This window comes from Corylus avellana, chromosome ca1 (assembly GCF_901000735.1).
Source record: "Corylus avellana chromosome ca1, CavTom2PMs-1.0".
Taxonomy (NCBI): domain Eukaryota; kingdom Viridiplantae; phylum Streptophyta; class Magnoliopsida; order Fagales; family Betulaceae; genus Corylus; species Corylus avellana.
This window is the reverse complement of record NC_081541.1, coordinates 41,356,275-41,375,605: the sequence shown is the minus strand read 5'-3', so window position 1 is coordinate 41,375,605 and position 19,331 is coordinate 41,356,275. Positions and strand designations below refer to the sequence as shown.

Genomic DNA, 19,331 nt, shown 5'->3' with positions numbered 1-19,331 from the left:
TCTAGATCAGTATGGGGGCATAACTCTCACGGCCGAATTTTTAGTTTCTAGTTGTTTTTTATTTTTGTTTTTGTATTTGGACTACCTATGTCCTAGATTCTAGTCTGTACGAAGCAGATCTGTTCCTTAAATGTAATTATACATGGGTTAGATGAAGCTTAAAGTCATTTTCATGACTTTGTAACTTTCATAGCTTTTGACTATAATTTTTCAGAGTTGTACTCTCAGTGATGTAAAAGCTTTATACTCGTGAAATTTCATCAATGAAAGTTCAATATTTTTCAAAAAAAAAAGAGGGGTATTTATTTCTCTAAAAAAAAAAAGGAAAAAAAATAGCTATTCCTTGAAAAATGTAATGAATTTTCTGAAAAATCCATTAATTTTTTGTTTTTGTTTCTCTTTAAACCTATATATATATATAAACTAAATAATAATAATAAAAAACCTAGAAAAAATTGTTTAGTGGTTGACCACCCCGGTGTCATTCTAGTACAATTCCAAAATATTACCAGTAATTTTGTTTTAATGTGGGTATTTTAGTCATTTTTGTTCAATTTGATTAAGAGCATATGTATTGTCCCTAAGAGATAGCTCAATCAGCTGTGGACCACGCCTAATAAAGTGGAAGTCACTAGTTTGAATTCTCCTCCCTCCTATTGTGCGAACATCTTTAAAAAAAAAAAGAGTAATAAGAATAACTATTTTTTTTTTCCACCAAATTGAGTTTATCTTACCACTTATCCTAAGAGGATATGACGATAGGACTGGGTAACTTAATGGTGGAATATTCAATTAAAATAGGAGGTTAATGATGAAAATTGAGTTTGAACTCAAGACTTATAGCAAGAGTCTTTCTAGAAATATTTAATACATAATCTTTACTGATGATTTGACAACTAGCAAGAGTCTTTGTTTAATTGTTTTTTGAAGACTCTAGATTCGAAACCTAAATATTCAATTTTATTAGTATTAGTCATTTTAGGTTTCATTCATATCCCCTGATAGAGCTTTATAGAAATATTATAGATTAAGAGCAACTTGCTTATTAGTAAGCAATATATTAATAGAATTTGCACAGAAAATTATGAGTAGATTAAGAGCAACTTGCATGTATTATTTAATAAATATTCTTTACCGATGACTTGACAATTAGGAAGAGTCTTTCTTTAATTGTTTCTTGAAGACTCTAGATTCGAAACCTAGGGGCTAAGAGCATTCATAGCAGCTACCCGATCATTTTTCCTAAGTTTAAGGATTCAAACTACTTTTTGCTTCCCTGTGTTAATATGCACCCCAATAGCTTCCTTAAATGCTTCCCTATATTAATACAATATTATTTATTTATTTATTTTTTTTTTATATATATATTTTATTCCTTTAATTTATACTCTCTCTCTCCCTCATATTTTCTTCTTCTCCGATGGTTCAAGTTTGAGTTCCAACCACAGATTTGAGTGTGAGAGAAGACCGCACAGATTTGAGTTCCAACAACAGATTCTTTCCTCTGTGCGGTCTTCTCCGGTCTATCCGTCTGTGATTTTGTCCTTTTCTTCTCCAATTTGCGTCTTCTCCATTGCAGGTTAGCGTTTCGTTATTTTGGCTTATTGTGGTTGGTTGTATTTGATGTTTTCGTTCCGGTCTCTAAAATTTTTGTTTCTTTCTCAGCTCAGTGTTCTTGCATTTGATTACTAGAAAATCAGAGCTCAAGCCCAAAAGAACCGAACCCAAATCCCAACTCCAATCCTACACTCTCAACTTCTCTGAGACAATCGTTTTCGAAGCAATCAGATGGTGCCATGGCGAGCTCCAGCGTCGAGGCGCCGTCGACGAGTAGGATTCGGATAGGGGAGAACGGAGAGTGGGTGTCGTTCGGCAGAGCTCAGGGCGGCAATTTTGTAAATTACTTGCCCAAATCTCCAGCCGTTTGGGTTCCACTGTAGCATCTGATGGTTTAAGGAACCATATAGAGAGTCTGCTGTATGTGACTTTTTACGATTTTTTTGACATTTTTCCTAAACTTAGGGAACATACCCGCTTATAGGGAGTCTGCTGGGAATGCTCTAAGGCCTTAAAAGAAGGGCCTTCATAGCAGGTTATGTATTTGCCCAACATGGCATTGTTCACATGAGTAGCTTAAGTGATCAGAAACACTCAGGGTTTCTCTCTACCTTAATTTCTCAGTGATAATATGTACTTTCTTCCTCCTGAGCGCATATATATATAGTAATGTTAAAAATTACTCTTATATTAATTTTGTATCACTTTAAAAATGATGTGGTTTTTAAAATTACTATTAAGCTTATGATTGATTATTATTAAATTTTAATCAAATAGTGATTGTAAAGCTACTTCATTCATGAAGTGACACAAGAAAAATATAAGAATGATTTCTATATATATAGTTCATGTGGTCTTTTCCGGTCGTTTTGAGACCTCACACAAAGAAAAATCATGCTTTTGCAAAACAAATTTTCCAAATTAAATATGTCTAGACTTATAAGAACCAAAGTCTTACTGTTTTCTTTTAAGGTTGTGGAAAGCATAAAACTAAGTAAGTTAGATTTATGGAGAAAAATTCGCTTTATCAAATTTAGAGAGTTATTTTTAAAATAAGTTAAATATCGATTCTTTCATACATTTTTATACTTTAGTTAAATATTATTATTATTTTATTATTTTTGCACGAATCAAGAGAGATGAGAGTAAAAAATAAGCTTAAAATATTATATAACTTTAGTTTTTTGGTTCTTGAAATGTAAGAAACATCTATGACAAGAGTTAAATATAAAGTAAAGGAACGAACTTTTAAATTGGCGTTTTCATGAGTTTTGTTAAACTTTAAAAAAAAAACTAAATATAAAGAACCAATCACGAATGCTCTGAGATGCCGAAACAAGGTATTTTCACTCTTTTTAATTTATGGAATCCTACATTCTACAAATTGATGAAGATTCATTGAAGAAGGATATTATTATTTTGCATACTCCAAATTCATTTTTGTTAAATACCTGAGAAAGATGGGGTGGGATTCCTAAAAAAGAATAGTGAAACCTATAGCTATAAACAAGTGCCGATCCCACAGGAAAACTGACAAATTTGTTTGATGATAAAAAAAACATTTTAGTCCTTCTTTAATTGAAAGACATAAAGAATTTAGGTGGACTTTTTCGGCTTTTATGTGTTTTAATTATTGTTGTACCCTTCCTGTTGTAAAAGAGTTAAAGATTTTGTTTGGATTTGTTTTGTCTTTTCATTAGTTTAGTCTATCGTTCTTTTTGTTGTGAACTTTTGCCTTTAATAAGTATGTTGCCAGAACTGACCTGCTGAGGTATAAAAGAATTTACTTCTTTCTTTTTTGTCTTTTCGCACCATAACAGTTTTCATTGATTCTTCTCCTCAGGAATCCACCAACTCTGACAGCTCCTGGATTTTCGGCTAAAATTCAGGTTTCTTTGCTCCCTAAAGACACAGATTTTGTTTTATTTTTTGCTTTTATTTATTTATTTAATTTATTTATTTTGGGTAAGGTTTTGTTTGATTGATACAATAGCGTTTGTGCCCTTCTTCTTTATTATTATTATTATTATTATTATTATTTTGAGATAGCTAAAATTTAATAAATTTTTTATATTTTATTCATTAAAATTTTAGGGGGTAAAAGTGTCATTTGCATGTGTCTTTTTACATCAAAATAACACTTTATCGCCAAGGAATTTTTATTTTTTATTTTTTAATTTCTGATGGAACGTTGTCCAACACCATTTGTTTACAGTGTTTTTATTTTTAATTTTTTTAATTTTTGCTTAAGTCTTACGAATGCGCTCTTCCATTTCTTTGCACTTCACTTTAAAGGAAAAGAAACCCATAAAATAACGATTTGTCCATAAGCAATTAAGCATGCTTTCTCTCTGATTTAAAAAAATGTTCTCGATTTGTGTGAACCTTGTCCATAAGAGGATGCCTTCTCTCTGAATTTTTTTTTTTTTTAAAAATCATCTTAAATTAAATTACTATAAAAAATCAGTCCTAAGAACTAGGTTCCTTAAGCCCAAATAAAATAGTGAAACTTGCTTATTACTAATTAATTGCCCAGTGAGAATGCCCCTGAGACCATCAAACCAGGGTTTCCAACTTTTTATGCACTCAAACGTGCAAATTTTAAAAAACATATACACAGACAAGCAAAAACGAAGAAAAACATGTACATGCTTTTGCCATATCAAACAAACAAAAAAACCGGAAAATAAAATATGTCCATGCTTTTGCAGTGTCATATGATAATCTAGCCTTCTTTTGAGTATTGTGAATTTGTGTGTAGTCCTCGAATTTTAAAATCCTCACTTAAAAAGATTACTTTGATGATAAAAATTATTTTCATATTCATATTAGGTAAGGATATTTATTTATGAAGAATTTATGAGTTTATATGAATATTATAAGTATAAATATTGATTTGAGATTTTTATACTTTAAGCCCTGATATTTTTATGAGAAATTATAGTCTGATAATTTCTTTTATTGGGTGTTAGTGACTTAGTGTGAATGAAAGATAGTCGTTTACAAGAGAGCAGGTTAGGTGAGAATATATGTTTAGAAGAGATTAGCTGGGTTTTATTTTTAACACATGCCGGTCCCTCTTCTCCTTTTTCCACTAACTTTTCCTTTTCCTCAGTTTTCTTCCTCATTTTACGCAACCTGCTCCCACTTTGTTTTTCCTTCCTCCTGTCGACACTCCCACACCCCTTTTCTTTGTTTCTTCCATTCCTCTCTCCTTTCCACGCAGCCTCCACCCACTCTTTGTCTTTTTTTTTTTTTTTTTTCCGCCTCATTTCTTGACTCTTCCTCACCCTGTTCATATCTTCCTCATTCTCCTTTTTCGAGCACTAAAATACATTTCGGAATAATGTTTCATTAATCATATACCAAGAAAATTCAGACATCTATCACCGACACCAGCATACAAAACTGCATTCAAGGTGGACTGAAAGGCCAAGAGTTTGGTGAACCATATCATTTATGCTGTCGTGGCCAGCTTTAACATGGCTGATCTTCCTAGGCAGAAGAAGAGAAAGCATACAGGAAATATCTCACTCAAATGTTCATCATCATGGACAAAGAGATCACAGAATACTTCATCTGGGTCAAGAGAAGCAAAAGACAGTTCAGAATAATAGAAAATATATTCTGCTACTTTCTCAAAGCAAAGAAATAGAAAAGAGTAAGCATGGGTGTGTTTTTGCACATTCATGATAACTGTTTTTTTTTTTTCCCCTCTAAAATTGGATTTGTTTTCATAAAGAATATACATACATAAAGACCTTCAAAGAAAGACAGCCAGACGAAGGCAAACTCTTTCTCGTAAAATACAATTTCAGAGCCTACAAAGTAACAATGATCGTCAAATTTATGCATATGAAAAATATACTTATTCTTCTCCTGTCCTTGGACGAACCCTAAGTCCCCTTCTTATATTTGCACCCACTTCCAAGAGGTCTTCCACCTATACAAGATATGCAACCAACAAGTAAATTACCAAGGGTTTGAAAGCAATTTCAAAAGAATAAAAATGTTTACTTTCTTTTTCTTTTTCTTTTTTGATCTTTTTTGTGAGTGGATAACTATGTTTACTTATATATAATCATAGCAACAATTATTTCTTTGGGGAAGCCACTCTCTAACCCAGACAGAGAAGAAAAAACTCTGCACATGAACGTGGACATAGACAAATGGAAAAAGAAAAATACTCATAGACAAACTAAATATTTTTCTTTTATATAAGTAATTCAATTTCATTAAAATCACAAAGGGACGCAACCTAAATACACAGGAAGTATATAAGAGAGAACCCTAATTAAGGAGTAAAAGAAGAACAAAAGTCTAGAAATTAAGTATTTTTAGAAAAGTGAGGAATATTGTACTCCATCATCCAAGCATAAAGAGATTTGAACAAAACAAACTTTTAACTTTGATACCGATCTCTAACAATCTTTGAAAGTGCTCGCACTCTGTTCTCCAAATGCACCCCCCATTAAGCATAGAAGAGTCATCCTCTCTTCTAAAATACACCAACTTCTCAACTAACCTCTCCAGCTAGTCAACAACTTTGCCACCCTTCCGAGCATGACCCATTCTACAGCTAAAAGATGGAAGATTGAAACTCGCAATTCTCTAGCCACTTTACGGTGAGAGAAGAAGGAGATCTATAGTCTCTCAGCTCCTCTTGCACATTCAACACCAATCCACAATTATGACATATCTTTTCTCAAGTTATCCAAAAGTAAAATCTTTCTTAACACTACCGTCTACACAAAGAACACGTCTCTGGAAGGACTCCTAATTCTCCAAATGCTCTTCCAAGAAAATAGAAAGCCAACGGAATTGCAAAGGGAATGATAGAAAGATCTAACCTTGAACTTCCGCCTTTTGGAAGGGATCCAACATATTTTATGCACACCCCCTCGTCTAAACTTTTTTTTTTTTTTTTTTTTTGATATCGAGGAACCTCTACAAGGCAGGGCCCTTCGGACCCACCCCTGTAGAGTAAACCCCGGCCCCGTGCACCGCATCCTCGGAAGTTTCCCTACACGGAACAGGGTAAGTCACTGGCTATTCACCAGAGGGGTGTGGCCCCAAGGGGGAGGTAGCACCTGGTGGGTTTCGAACCTGAGACCACTGAGGAGCAAACTCAGAGCCCCAGGCTTTACTCCCTAACCACCAAGCCAACCCCTTGGGGTTACCACCTCGTCTAAACTTAAGAGAATACAAAAGATCAAAGAACAAAGTAAGCAAGTCCTTCACCTAATCATGCCCTGGTATGGCGGAAGAAATGTTCCACTGAAGATTGTTGATAAAGAATTGCACATGATCCATCACCAAAGCCTCCTTATAGCAAGCAATACTAAACAATTCCAAAAAAGAAGCTTTTAGGGGATGATCCCTACACCACAAATCATGCAAAAACCTTATCTTAGACCTGTTTCTTACCTCATATCTGACAAATCTAAAAAACAACTCCCATCCCCTCCTAATGTTTTTCCACACCCCCACCCTGAAAGGACCACAACCTCCTTAGAGCACCATCCTTCCCTCATACTTATCATATTTAGTTTCCACTACCGATCTACAAAGTCTCTCTTTTCTTGGCAAAACGACATAATCACTTCTCCAAGAGAGCTCTATTAAGCTGAATTAGATTTTGACCCCCAATCCACCAGAGAAAATGGAAAACAGATCTTAGACCAAGTGACTAGACGGAATTTGAACTCATCAACAGCTCCACCCCACAGAAAATCTTTCTGAAGTTTCTTAATCATGTTAGCAACTTCTATGGGAATGGGAAAAAGGGATAGATACTAATTGAGCAAACTGGAATGGAGTGTTTTTAATCGGTGTCAAGCTACCACCCTTCGAACAATAAACTCTCCTCCAACTAGCCAACTGATATTTCATTTTTTCAACAATGCCATCCCATATTGACTTAGCCTTATACGAGGCCCCCAAAGGGAGACCTAAATACTTCATAGGTAAAGAAAACACCTTACAACCAAGGATATGAGTCAAACCTCCGACATCATCCATTGTGCCAACATGGACTAACCGTGATTTAGATAAGTTAATCCTCAACCCTGAGACAGCATCAAAACATAAGAAGAGACAACGCAAATGACGGAAATCGGCTGGTTTTGCCTCACAAAAGATCAAAATATCATTTGCAAACACAAGATGAGACACTAGGAGCTCATCAATATTCCTTGACCCCACCGAAAAACTTGAGAAAAGCCTCCTATCTACTGAATCGAACAACATTCTACTCAAAGACTCCATGACAACTAAAAACAGTAGAAAAGATAATGGATCTCTATGTTTCAAGTAACGAGAGCTATTACAGAATCCAGAAGGAGATCCATTGATCAACACCGAGAAACACATTGCAGAAATACAATGAGCTATCCAATCTCTCAATTTCTCCCCAAAGCCATATTGTCTCAATAGATACAACAGGAAATGCTAGTTCGTAAGAGTTTTTTAGCTCCAATTTATAGAGCATACGAGGTTCCCTTGATCTAATTCGGTTATCAAGATATTCATTAGCTACAAGTAGCAAATTTTCACTTGAAATAATAGTGTTTACTTTCATGTTCAGCAATAGACTGATTGTTATTGTTAATCTTTTTTCTTCTTTCTTTTTTACATTTTTACACTGTTTAGTGATTAACAATAAAATCTTCAAACATCTAGAAATGAAAATAATTATCCATTTCAAACAGTCAAATAATGAGTGGCTATAAAACCCTATAAAATTAGTGATAAGGAAGTGGGAAAGATACACAACGTTTTAAAAATGAAAAAGGGTCCAAGACTTTCTGAGTACCAAAGCTGATAAATTGTTGCCATTTTTTTTTTTATTTATTTTTATTTAAAAAGAAGCAGCTTAGTAAAGAATATCAAAATTAGGATTTAGGTGGCAGGGTAGACGCGCGGTTGAGAGTTGGACTAAAAGAGTAGACTGTTGGGGGTAACAAAAGGAGGTATAGTTACTTGACTGTAACTGCAGGGAGGTCGGAAGGAGAAGAGGAAAAAGAAGATAAGCAATTTAAAAGCTCATTTATCATTTCTACCAAAAGTAAGAATATCAAAGCAACGAACCCAAGAAGCAATGGGAACATAGTCCCTTCTATGTAATGTTTCACCAATGATGTATGGCACAGTTTGTGTCTAGAGCCTAGAGGGAAAAACTCCATTTAAGAGGACCAGAATCTGGAACAACTCAAGGTAAAGTGTATCACACGTGTGTTTGAAAACTTCTAATGTTCTAATGTTATCAAGGCACCCGACTTCAAATCATACTTAAATGGCCAAAAAACCAAAATGAGGGTAAAGGACCCTACTCAACATCAAACAAGCAGATTTAACCTTATAACAAATTTAACAACATAACCGATAGATCATTCATGTTACCATCATCACCAGCTAGTGATTAACAATTTCTAGTTCAAACAACAGGCAGACCCCAGACAACTGATTCTTTTTCCACATTATATGTGGCAAAAAAATCTGCTTTGTTCAATTCCCATCATAACAAGGATACCTTATCACCAGGGTGAAATGGGACTAAAATTTGCAACAGATGACATCAATACATCTAAATAATGGTTCTTTTTCTTTCAAATTACTTGATGATCAACACACTCAAGTTAAAAAGAATTGACGCAGTACACACAAACCCATTTAGTTTTTGCTCTCCCTCTCAGGTTGGGTTTCCATGACATGAATTTTGAAGGACACTCATTGAAGATTGTTCAAGACATGTCCCGTCGAAAGGTAGAATTTCAAAGCGCATGGGCAACAGTTGAGGACGCTAATACTAGGGTCACATTTCTAATCAAAAGAGCCAATATACAATGCCACAAGCCCACAAGACAACACGAACTAAGGTTGATTTTATGCTTTGTCCTTCAAAGAACAGAAATTTAAGTCACTGAGGCACCCCTGACTTTCTACTTGAAAGGACCAAAATGCTTCCATTTTGTAGAGATATAGAGAGAGGAAGAAAGAGAAGCCGACCTTGTAGATGCCGGAGGCATGTAGCACGGATACGGAGGCGGAGGCACCGGCGCCGACGAAGAGGGAGGCAACGGCGAAGGCTTTTAAGGGCATGAGGCGTGATGCCCCGGCGCAGCCTCTTCTGTACGACAAAACGCCCCAACCCAACTGGGCACCGCTGGCCAGAGCCCACCACCAGTGGCTGAAGGCCCTGCTACTTTCCTTCTCCTCCATCCTGAGGGATCGTACTCCGCCGCTCTCGGTCGTCAGTCTCGAGCTATGAAGGCCAGCTCTCCTTGCTGTTGCCAACCCCTCTCTTTGTTGTTCTTTCTTCATATGGGCTTCGCTTGTGCTCTTTTACATGTATTGGGCTTCCTCTGTTCTTAGGCTTCGTACTTTGTTCATGGACTTTATCTTGTGGTTTCTCTGTTCTTGGGCTTTGTACTTTGCCCCGGTAATTTGACGTGATTCTGACGTGGCATGGAAGACACTTGGCACAAACTAGATGGCTTTGACGTGGCGGAGCTGTTAAATTTTTGGACGGAATGACTAAAACAAAAAATGGAAATTGATATATTAAAAAAAAAAAAGGTTGAGTAATACTTAAAATCTCGTACGGTGTTAAAAGTACTAAACATTTATATAAAAAGAGACAAAAATTGGCGAAAAAAAATAAAAAAAATCCCAATTATTAGCAATGATTATATCTAGTCGTCAATGATATATATATAATTATAAGTTATCAATACTGATAATATATATATCAGCGATGACTAGTAAAAGTTGTTGCTGATAAGGTATAGTCATCGTTGTATCATATATCATCAATGACTTTTTGTAATAGTAGTAACGACTTTCTTTTGTCGTTAATAAGATTCTTATCAACAACGACAAAAATATTAAACATACAATTAGTTTATACTCACAAAAGCTTAATTTATAGTAAAACTTAAATTGTACCCCAACAAACAACTCGTTTTGTCTTTTACCACAATAGCTCCAAAACTTTTTTTCTATTTAGTCTTTTATACAACACGAAACTCTAGTAGCTTGAAGGTTTTTGTGTGGTTGAAAGAAACTCTAAGCGAGGTAAGGTATTGAAAGCACAAGGATGCAATAACTCTTTCTTAACTCACAAAATAATGGCCTCAAGTATACGTCTAAAAAGCATTCATAAGGAATGCTTATATAGAGGCCTTGAGAAAAATTAAGGTTTCTGTGAAAGTTGAGGTAGAGGTGTCCAAATCAAGTCCAAACTTAACAAATAAAGCTAGACTTAAAGCCACATTATTTTTGGCAATGAATGAGCTAACATAAAACCTAACAAAAGGTCCTCTTGAAGGAACTTTTAATTAAGGACCGTCTTTAAAAGCACAAATCATGTTAATTCAACCATATATTACAAAAACTTTTTTAAGGCACCAGAATGACAAAATGTTGGATATCAACTATATAATTTGAGTTAGAAGTATGAAATTAAATTATGAAAAAAAATTACAAAAATTAATATCAACTATTTTGATATAAAAAAAGGTTACTATAAAATGACCAAAAGAAATTTACGTACGTATCCATTATTATCATTTCATGCTTCTAAAAGCATTTTTTTTTTAAGCTAGGTTACGAAAGATATATATATATATATATATATATATAACAAATTCAAAGAACTTTAGACGTGTAATTACCATATAACTAAAGATTTTATTAGGACGTTTTGGCAAAGCTAGCTGATCTACACACACAAAACTCTACAAAAAAAAAAAAAAACTCAATTACCCACGAGTCCACGACAATCTCAAACAGGCCAAAATAATAACCCTCCATAGATGCTACGAAAGTGTCACGAACTTCCCCCATTTTGAAAACTATTCGGCAAAACCTACAAAAACAGGGAAAATATATATCACAAGCAAAATAGGATTACAAAGTTCAGATGCCATCCATTACAAGTTACAACTAAAAACAAAGAACTCCAACAAACGATAAACAATAAATACTTCAAATCTATATGGCAAAAGGCTTAAGGAAACTCCAGAAAGTGAAACCTAGGACAATAAGTCCCACTACAGATGCAGTACCTCTCCAAAAATCACGAAAATACAAGTTTGTTAAGGTTGCCAAGATATGGTTCAAAGGGTAATTATAGTGCTTATTAAGCTCTTGACCAAGATCATAGTAACATGATTTATCTGCCACAATCTGATAGCCGAGTTTGTTAATTAAAGTTGCCACTGTAGCGTTGCGACCGAGGTGGTTAATAATGATCTTTTTATCGACAAGTAAATCCACATCTTTTTCAGTGTCGATAAGATAGTCCAATAGCAAAATATAATTGCAAATGTAAGCATTAAATGGATAATGACACTGCTCCAAGGCCATGAGGTTTCGGAAAAGAGTTTCAGTATTTTCGTCAATCCCAAAGGGTGGGCTTCCAAGATACACTGCATTCGCTCCAAGCATGGAAAGCATTTAAAGCATGGCAAGCAAGCAAGGAGGCATGAGAAATCGAAGCATGGAAAGAGTTTCAAGCACCTATTCTCAGGGAGTTTTATCTCAAGTAAGCGTCTATGATCTTCAACTGCTTTGAATTTCAATCCTGCCATGTCAAGCTTTGTGGCACAATATAGATTATCCAGATATCCTGTAGGTTTCAAGTCTGGTACTAAACAAAACAAATATCTTATCAAATCTGTAAAGTGCTTTACTTCCCCGATGTTCAACTTTGGTTGCTGAATACCATAAGAAGGAAAATAATCGAGGGAAAGCTCAAGAAAAGTAGTAGTAGAGTCGGTGACGGCGAATGTATATAAGTTCTCAAGAACAAAAAAAGGAAGTTGATTCTCAAGCAATATCAAGTCATGTCGTATACCATTTGCCAACCATGGTTTATTTGCTATGTAATCATTTTCATCATATTTATTCCTCCAGAAGAGCTCAATTATAAATACAGCATCCAATAGAATCATTTTCACGAAATCTTTACTATTGAGTACTCTACATTCTTCAGAATAGCAATGGCGGATTTTTACTTCGTTATCTTTAATGATCTTTCGAAGATCCTCGTGGTTCTTCCGAGTCCGATAACAGAATTCCCTCAAATATCTTAGTTTTTCTATTTCCATATTCCTCAATTCTGCTCGGTGGTGATGAAATGGGCCAATTGAAACTAGCTTAGGAATGTAGGCTTCTTTGTTTACCTCGTAAAGTTTCTTGGGAATCTTGTAGATACAACACTCTGGCCACTGAGCAGGCTCCAAGGCTAGTGGAATGTCAATAACAAAATCCTCACATTCAGGTTCTTTTCCAGTTGAATCACTAGCCATCTTTTCCACCCCTTATGTTTCTTTTCCTAGTGACAAAGAAGCAACAATCAGTGGTAATATAATAAAGATTCAATCTAATTTTGAACTTAAAAGTAAAAATGTAAAATTTAGGGTCCAAAATTTATTTATTTATTACCTTAGTAATTGATAAGAGAAAGGATAAGAATGGTTGAAGAACCTCTTATTCACTCAAAAATAAGGTATATTTCTAATGACAAACATGCTTGAATAGATTAGTTTTTATTTAGCAATACCTAATTAAGTACATGATTGTAAAAGCATCATTGGGAAAACCAAAAGTACAAATATATTATTTTACCTCCCCTATATAAAGGTAAATTGAAATTTTGACTATGTAATTGAAAATTCTATATTACGACTCCAAACGACACCTATTTTGAATGTATAGGTGTTTCACACAATTTATGCGGAAATAGATCTGACCTAACAATTAATAAACAACCAAAAATATATGAAACAATAAACAATAAACAACACAGATATTTTGGTTACGAAGAGGAAACCAATTAGAGAACTCTCTAATTGTAAAACCTCTCCGGGGCAGCCAAACCCAGGAAATCAACTAACTCAGTAAAAGAATAAAGGATTACAAGACGTTCACACTTACAAAACCTTTGCAATTGACACGATCTTGTATAAGACAAGCGACCCACTTGCCTTCTACCGCAGTAGCCCTTTCCAGAGACAGCTGGCACAATCCTTCTACGTGATCTCCCTTCACCGGAACTCCGGTTGACTTCGCATCAACAATCAACAAGTAAACACAAACGATCACTCTAAGAGAGAGAACAGACTCTACCCTCTTAGCACACAAAAGCGAATTCTAGATGCAGAAATTCGTGCCTCTCTCTTTCTATAGAGGTGTATTTATAATAGCCCCATCATCCCTAGACCTAGGAAAGAGTTTATATTCATTTAAAACTGTTACAGGTACGCGGCGTCCGGACGGGAACATGTGCCGTCCGGACGGGACAACAAAACACAGCCAGAAAGTGTTTTTAACACATGGCCGTCTGCAATCTCGTCCGGACGAGATTGCACACGAGCCATTCCGCCCAGCTTCGTAGTCTTCTCTTTATCGCCCGTTTTGACCCAGTAAACATTGGAATTAGCTAAACCTTGTGAAACATGACTTTGTAGATCCTTGAGTTAGCTTTCCAACGCCGCAAAGATTGCTCCAATCAGAGGCTTGAAACTCAAGATATGACCTTTTTAGTAAAAGTCGTCCGGACAGGATTCAGACGAGACTGCAGACGAGGCTCTCGGGAATTCTTGTTTATCGAACTCGTCCGGACGGGGTGCAGACGAGACTGCAGACGAGGCTCTCGGGAATTCCTATTTATCGAGCTCGTCCGGACGGGATTGCAAACGAGATTGCAGACGAGGCTCTCGAGAAAAATAGAATTCTTCGAGCATCCGAACGGCACTTCTTCTCGTTCGAACGGTAATTGAATGGATGATGAATCTTGGCACTTTTGGTCACCATTTTGCTTACCGAATTAAGCCAACAAGAACTTACAATAAATCCATTTCAGTGACTTGTGTTAGTGTATATTAATACAAATAAGGAAAAACATTGTAGAATTTTCTTGGGTTTAATCTTTTATCAAATCACTCCTTATGAATTTAATTTTTTTTTAGCATTTTATTTTGAATGTTGGACTTGTGCTGCATAATTTCTATATTTTGAACGTTTGGAATAATTTCTATATTATGCATGTGTGTGGACATTAGGACATGTGTATCATAATTAACATGCCTGCAAAAGAATTTTAAACACTTAAACATAATAAAGTGAAAGGAGGAAGAAAGAAACCTGCAAATTTTGCTTGCAAGAAAAGCTTGGATATTGCTTGAGAGCACCAGAATTCTTCCTCTTGATGCCAATACTCAGGCTTTCTCCCTCTCCCTTACACCTCTTTATTGCCAAAATTCAAAAACCAAACGAATTAATCACAGCCTTATCCATAAAAAACAATTAAAAAAGAAAAAGAAAAAAAGAAAATTCATTATCCGCCTTTGCTGGCTCGTGTCACACGTGGGGACCTCAATCCAGCCAATTGGGTGAGTATGACACGAGCGTCGAAGGGGACCTCAATCCCCAAGAGCCTACCCTCAAAATCAATCTCGATCGATCTCCTCCACCCATTTTCATATCCATCGTTTTGATTAGTTTTTTTGGTTCATTTTAATATTAGAAGAAATATATATATATATATATATATATATATGTTAAGAATAAATTCACACTACAAGCCCATCAAATTTTGGGCCCAACGGCCAAGAATAGGCTTATAAAATATTAATTAAATAGCAAGGGCTATTTAATTAATCACTATATAATATTTTCCAATTAGGATTATATTATCATAAAGAAATCTTATTTATCTCTACAAGATTGTTATTCACGATTATCATTGCAAGATAAAGCTCAACATTATCTCTACGTAAAAGATTATCTTTACAAGATAATCGTTTAGGATTATCTCAACTTCGAACTCTTAAACCAATTCGAAACAAAGAAAGCCAGTTCAAATCAACTTCAACCTTCAAGCCTATAAATGGGCCCCTACACAAGGTACAAGATACATTCTCTCTCAGATCAGAAATTATTAGGCGTATTAAATTATTGTGCATCGAAGCATAGTATTTTTCTGAGTTCTAATTTTGGCATCGGAGTGTCCACGGCATCTACACCGTCGGACTCTTTGACGCTTTTTCACTCTTTTGTAGCAATTTGAAGAGCGCACATTGTCGAATTGCAGATCTCAAAGAACGCACATTCATCGTGAAGAAAACTGTTCTAACAGTTTGGCGCCGTCTGTGGGAACGACTATTTCGTTTCTCATAAAAAAAAATTTTCACGGTGAGCACGCATTCCAGTGATAGTCAACCAGACAGCCGGAGACCCAACGCCGGCACGACCCACATTGCCGGAGAACTGCAAGCATCACCGATTTCCACGCCTGCAGTGTTGCTGACCTGCAACTGCCGGAAATCCAAACCCCAGGCCCGCAACGCTGCATCTCGTCGGACCCGCGCACCTGGACGTCATCGGAGACCCCACGCACGGATCACCGAAGCTCCACACCTACAGATTGCCGGACCCGCAACCTGGGCGTTGCCGGAGACCCAAAGCGAGGATCCCGAAGCTCTGACCCGCAGATCACCGGACACTCACTGCTGCCAGAAACCTGCACCACCGCTCTTCGCCGGATCCGCATACCTGGAGGTTACCGAAAACCCGCGGCACAAGACATTGCTGTTGCTGCCGTTCAAACCCGTGTCTGCTAGAAACTCAATGCACGGACCGCCGAAGCTCCAAACCCACGGATATTGAAGATCCGACCTGCAGATCGCCGGACGCCCACTGCCATTCGTTGCTCTCTGCACTACCGGAGTAAACCCAACACCCACGTCCGCAACTTGGAGGCACCGCCACCTGCTGGCCGAACCCTTCTTGCAGAAATTGTTCCCGGAACTTGCAGTAAGTTGAGGAATCATTTGAAGAAGGAGAAAAGGGCGTTTGGCAACAGGTTTTTCTTATAAGTTTATATTCTTATTCTGATTTAAGTTTATATCCTTATTCTAATTCAGGAATAGAATATGCTAGTTTAAGTTTATATTCTTATTCTGGTTTAAGTTTATATTTTTATTCTAATTCAGGGATAGAATATTCTAGTTTAAGTTTATATTCTTATTCTAATTCAAGAATAGGATATTCTAGCTTAAGTTTGCATTCTTATTTTGTTTTAAGTTTATACTCTTATTCCAGTTCAAGGATAGATTATTTTGGTTTAGGAATAGACTTTTTGGCTTTAATTGATTATGAGAATAGGATAATTCTTATTTCCAATTATTGCATTTTGGGGATATCCTATTCTAGATAAAAGTTTTCGTCATGGTGGCTGTAACACGATCTGGAAGTATGGCAATCCGGCAGAGAAAGTCACAAGCGGGATTAACCAATCAAGTTGGTTCCTCGGTACAACCGAATCCGAAGCCGGTTAACCACGTCAACCCTGTTGATCCCATAGTTCATCAGGGGCCGGTTAACCACGTCAACCCTGTTGATCCCGTAGGTCATCAGGGACCGGTTAACCATGTCAACCCTGTTGATCCCATGGTTCATTAGGGACTGGCTCAACACAACATACCTCCCCGTCAACCGAAAATGGGAGATCTTGAACGTTTTGCGGCGATGGCAGCACAAATCGAAGCCCTAACTCGGCTGAACGCAGAACTCCTCTCACGGATGTCCGAGCAATCTCGTCGCGAGGAAACCCGTGGTAGGCGAGATGAAGAAGAGCACAACAGTCAGGTTAACACTCATAACCAGCCCGGAGGAGGACACCAAGAAGACAATTTTGAACAGTATGCGAACGGGAATGAGAAAAACCGAATGGATGATAGTAAAATCGGTAGCACCCAGGATAGAGATGACGAACTCAGCCGAAGGATGGCAGAGTTTGACAAAAAATTCGCCAACTTGGAGATGGAACGAAAAAAATAAAGGGAAGGACATCTTTGTGGAGAAAATGTTGCAAGGAACTGGTTCCCCTTTTTCTCCACGTGTGGAAGGATACCGGTTGCCTGAAAAATTCAAGGCCCCTCCTATGATGAGTTATAAGGGTGTCGGAGACCCGGTCGAACACTTAGAAGATTTTCGATCACATGTGCGCCTCCTTGGCATCCCAGATGAAGTGGCTTGTCGGGCCTTTCCCCTCACTTTGTCAGGAAGTGCTCGAAACTGGTTCAGGAAGCTATCCCCGGGCTCAATTGACAAGTTTGAAGACCTAGGCCGGGTATTTTTAACTCAGTTTATGACTTCATGGACCCGGAAGAAACCCCCGTCCTATCTACTGACTCTGAAACAGCGCAATGATGAAACCTTGAAGCAGTTCATAACGCGGTTCAACCTGGAGAAGACAGAAATTGAAGAACCCTCAGATGACCTCGTATATTCGGCAATCTATCACGGGCTCTTAACTAAAGAACCGGTAATGAAGAAGATGGCGCGAAGACCGCCGGGTGATCTCCAAGAACTAATGAGCAAGGTAGAAGAGTTCATCAATGAAGCTGATGTCCTAGAAGCAATAGATAGCACAAGGAACCCGGAACAGAGAATTGAAGGAAAGAGGAGAGAAGAAAGGAAGAAAGAAACCCGAAAGACAGTAGAAGAACTTAAGCTCCCAAAAAAGAAATTCCGAGACTATGGTTTCACACCTCTCAATGCGGGAATTTCAGAAGTATTAATGGAGGTCAAGAAGGATCCGGAGTTTGTACGGCCACCAAAGATACTGGGTAGTCCTCCCGAGAAGAACAAAGATCGATACTGCGATTTTCATGAAGCTAGAGGTCACTACACCGAAGGATGCATAGCGCTGAGGCTATTGATTGAGAAGCTCATCAAAAACGGTAAGCTGGTTCGATTCCTAGGGGATCACAGGGATCAACCAAGGAATAACCGGGACAACCGGCCTTACAACAATCGTGACCGGGAACACCATCCTCGAGGCCGACCGCGCCAAGCTGAGAGAGGCAGGGAGAATCACCCACGGGGGGACAGCCCACGAGAGCGTAATCAAAGAGAGAGGAGTCGTAGCCGACAACCTAGAGAGTCGGGAAACCAGATCATAATAGGAGAGATCCGAACAATCGCTGGAGGATTTTCCGGGGGAGGAGAATCTAATCGTGCAAGGAAGGCTTATGCGCGACAAGCAGGAAGTCAAGAGGTATGGGCAGTCGAAAGGCCAATGAAAGTTCAGAAAAAAGAGTCTTTAATGATCGGATTCTCAGACGAGGACTATGAAGGGATATCTTTCCCTCATACGGATGCTCTGGTAGTTACTTTAGCTGTGGCCAACCATAATATGCACAGAATTTTGGTAAATAACAGAAGTTCAGCTGACATTCTGTACTTGCCAGCTTTCAAACAGCTCAACATAGGCCAAGAAAAGGTCGGAACAGCGAAATTCTCACTAATGGGATTTGCGGGCGAGCAGGTCCAACCAGCTGGTACGATTGATCTTCCAGTGACAGCCGGCACTGTCGCTAATCAGGCTACGATAATAGTAAGATTCTTATTGATTGACCGGCCTTCGGCATACAACGCCATCATCGGCAGAGCAGCACTCAATGAGCTCAAGGCAATAACATCAACCCCTCATTTAAAGATGAAATTTCCTACTGATCACGGGGTCGGAGAAGTCAAAGGAGACCAGCGAGCAGCCCGCCAGTGTTATAACGTGACTATGAAAGACGTCCCCGGGAAGGCTACTCTCGGAACCGGGTGTAGCAGTGGTGAGAAATAGCAGTTACAGGGCGGGGAACCGGTCGAAGATTTGGAGGAACATTCGATCGGTAACTCCGAGAGGAGTGTCAGGGTCGGGTCGCAGTTGACCCAGGAGCTGAAAGAAGAATTGGTGACCTTCCTCCGAA

At 37.6% G+C, this 19,331-nt stretch overlaps 2 protein-coding genes, 1 long non-coding RNA gene and 1 pseudogene across 4 annotated transcripts; 2 read left to right on the top strand and 2 right to left on the bottom strand.

The window, feature by feature from the left end:
- The first annotated feature begins 1,405 nt into the window (after nucleotides 1-1,405).
- Nucleotides 1,406-9,621, top strand: LOC132168225 (uncharacterized). Its single transcript, XR_009438771.1, has 4 exons — nucleotides 1,406-1,977; nucleotides 3,401-3,446; nucleotides 9,252-9,434; nucleotides 9,533-9,621. It is a non-coding gene; the product is annotated as an uncharacterized LOC132168225 (long non-coding RNA).
- Nucleotides 4,898-10,039, bottom strand: LOC132168224 (uncharacterized). Of its 2 annotated transcripts, XM_059579347.1 has the most exons (3): nucleotides 9,565-10,039; nucleotides 5,426-5,500; nucleotides 4,898-5,136 (listed from the first exon to the last, which is right to left on the bottom strand). In XM_059579347.1, exons 1-2 carry the CDS (start codon nucleotides 9,877-9,879, stop codon nucleotides 5,426-5,428), a joined length of 390 nt encoding a protein of 129 aa, XP_059435330.1. In that variant the 5' UTR covers nucleotides 9,880-10,039; the 3' UTR covers nucleotides 4,898-5,136. The 2 variants fall into 2 exon arrangements, with proteins under 2 accessions (XP_059435330.1, XP_059435329.1); XM_059579346.1 differs by lacking the exon at nucleotides 4,898-5,136 and having other exon boundaries at nucleotides 5,249-5,500; nucleotides 9,565-10,037.
- A 1,511-nt stretch (nucleotides 10,040-11,550) lies between these two features.
- On the bottom strand, nucleotides 11,551-14,765 carry LOC132172352 (UPF0481 protein At3g47200-like; annotated as a pseudogene).
- A 2,663-nt stretch (nucleotides 14,766-17,428) lies between these two features.
- Nucleotides 17,429-19,204, top strand: LOC132172342 (uncharacterized). The gene has a single exon (XM_059583829.1). It carries the CDS (start codon nucleotides 17,429-17,431, stop codon nucleotides 19,202-19,204), a length of 1,776 nt encoding a protein of 591 aa, XP_059439812.1.
- Nucleotides 19,205-19,331: the final 127 nt, after the last annotated feature.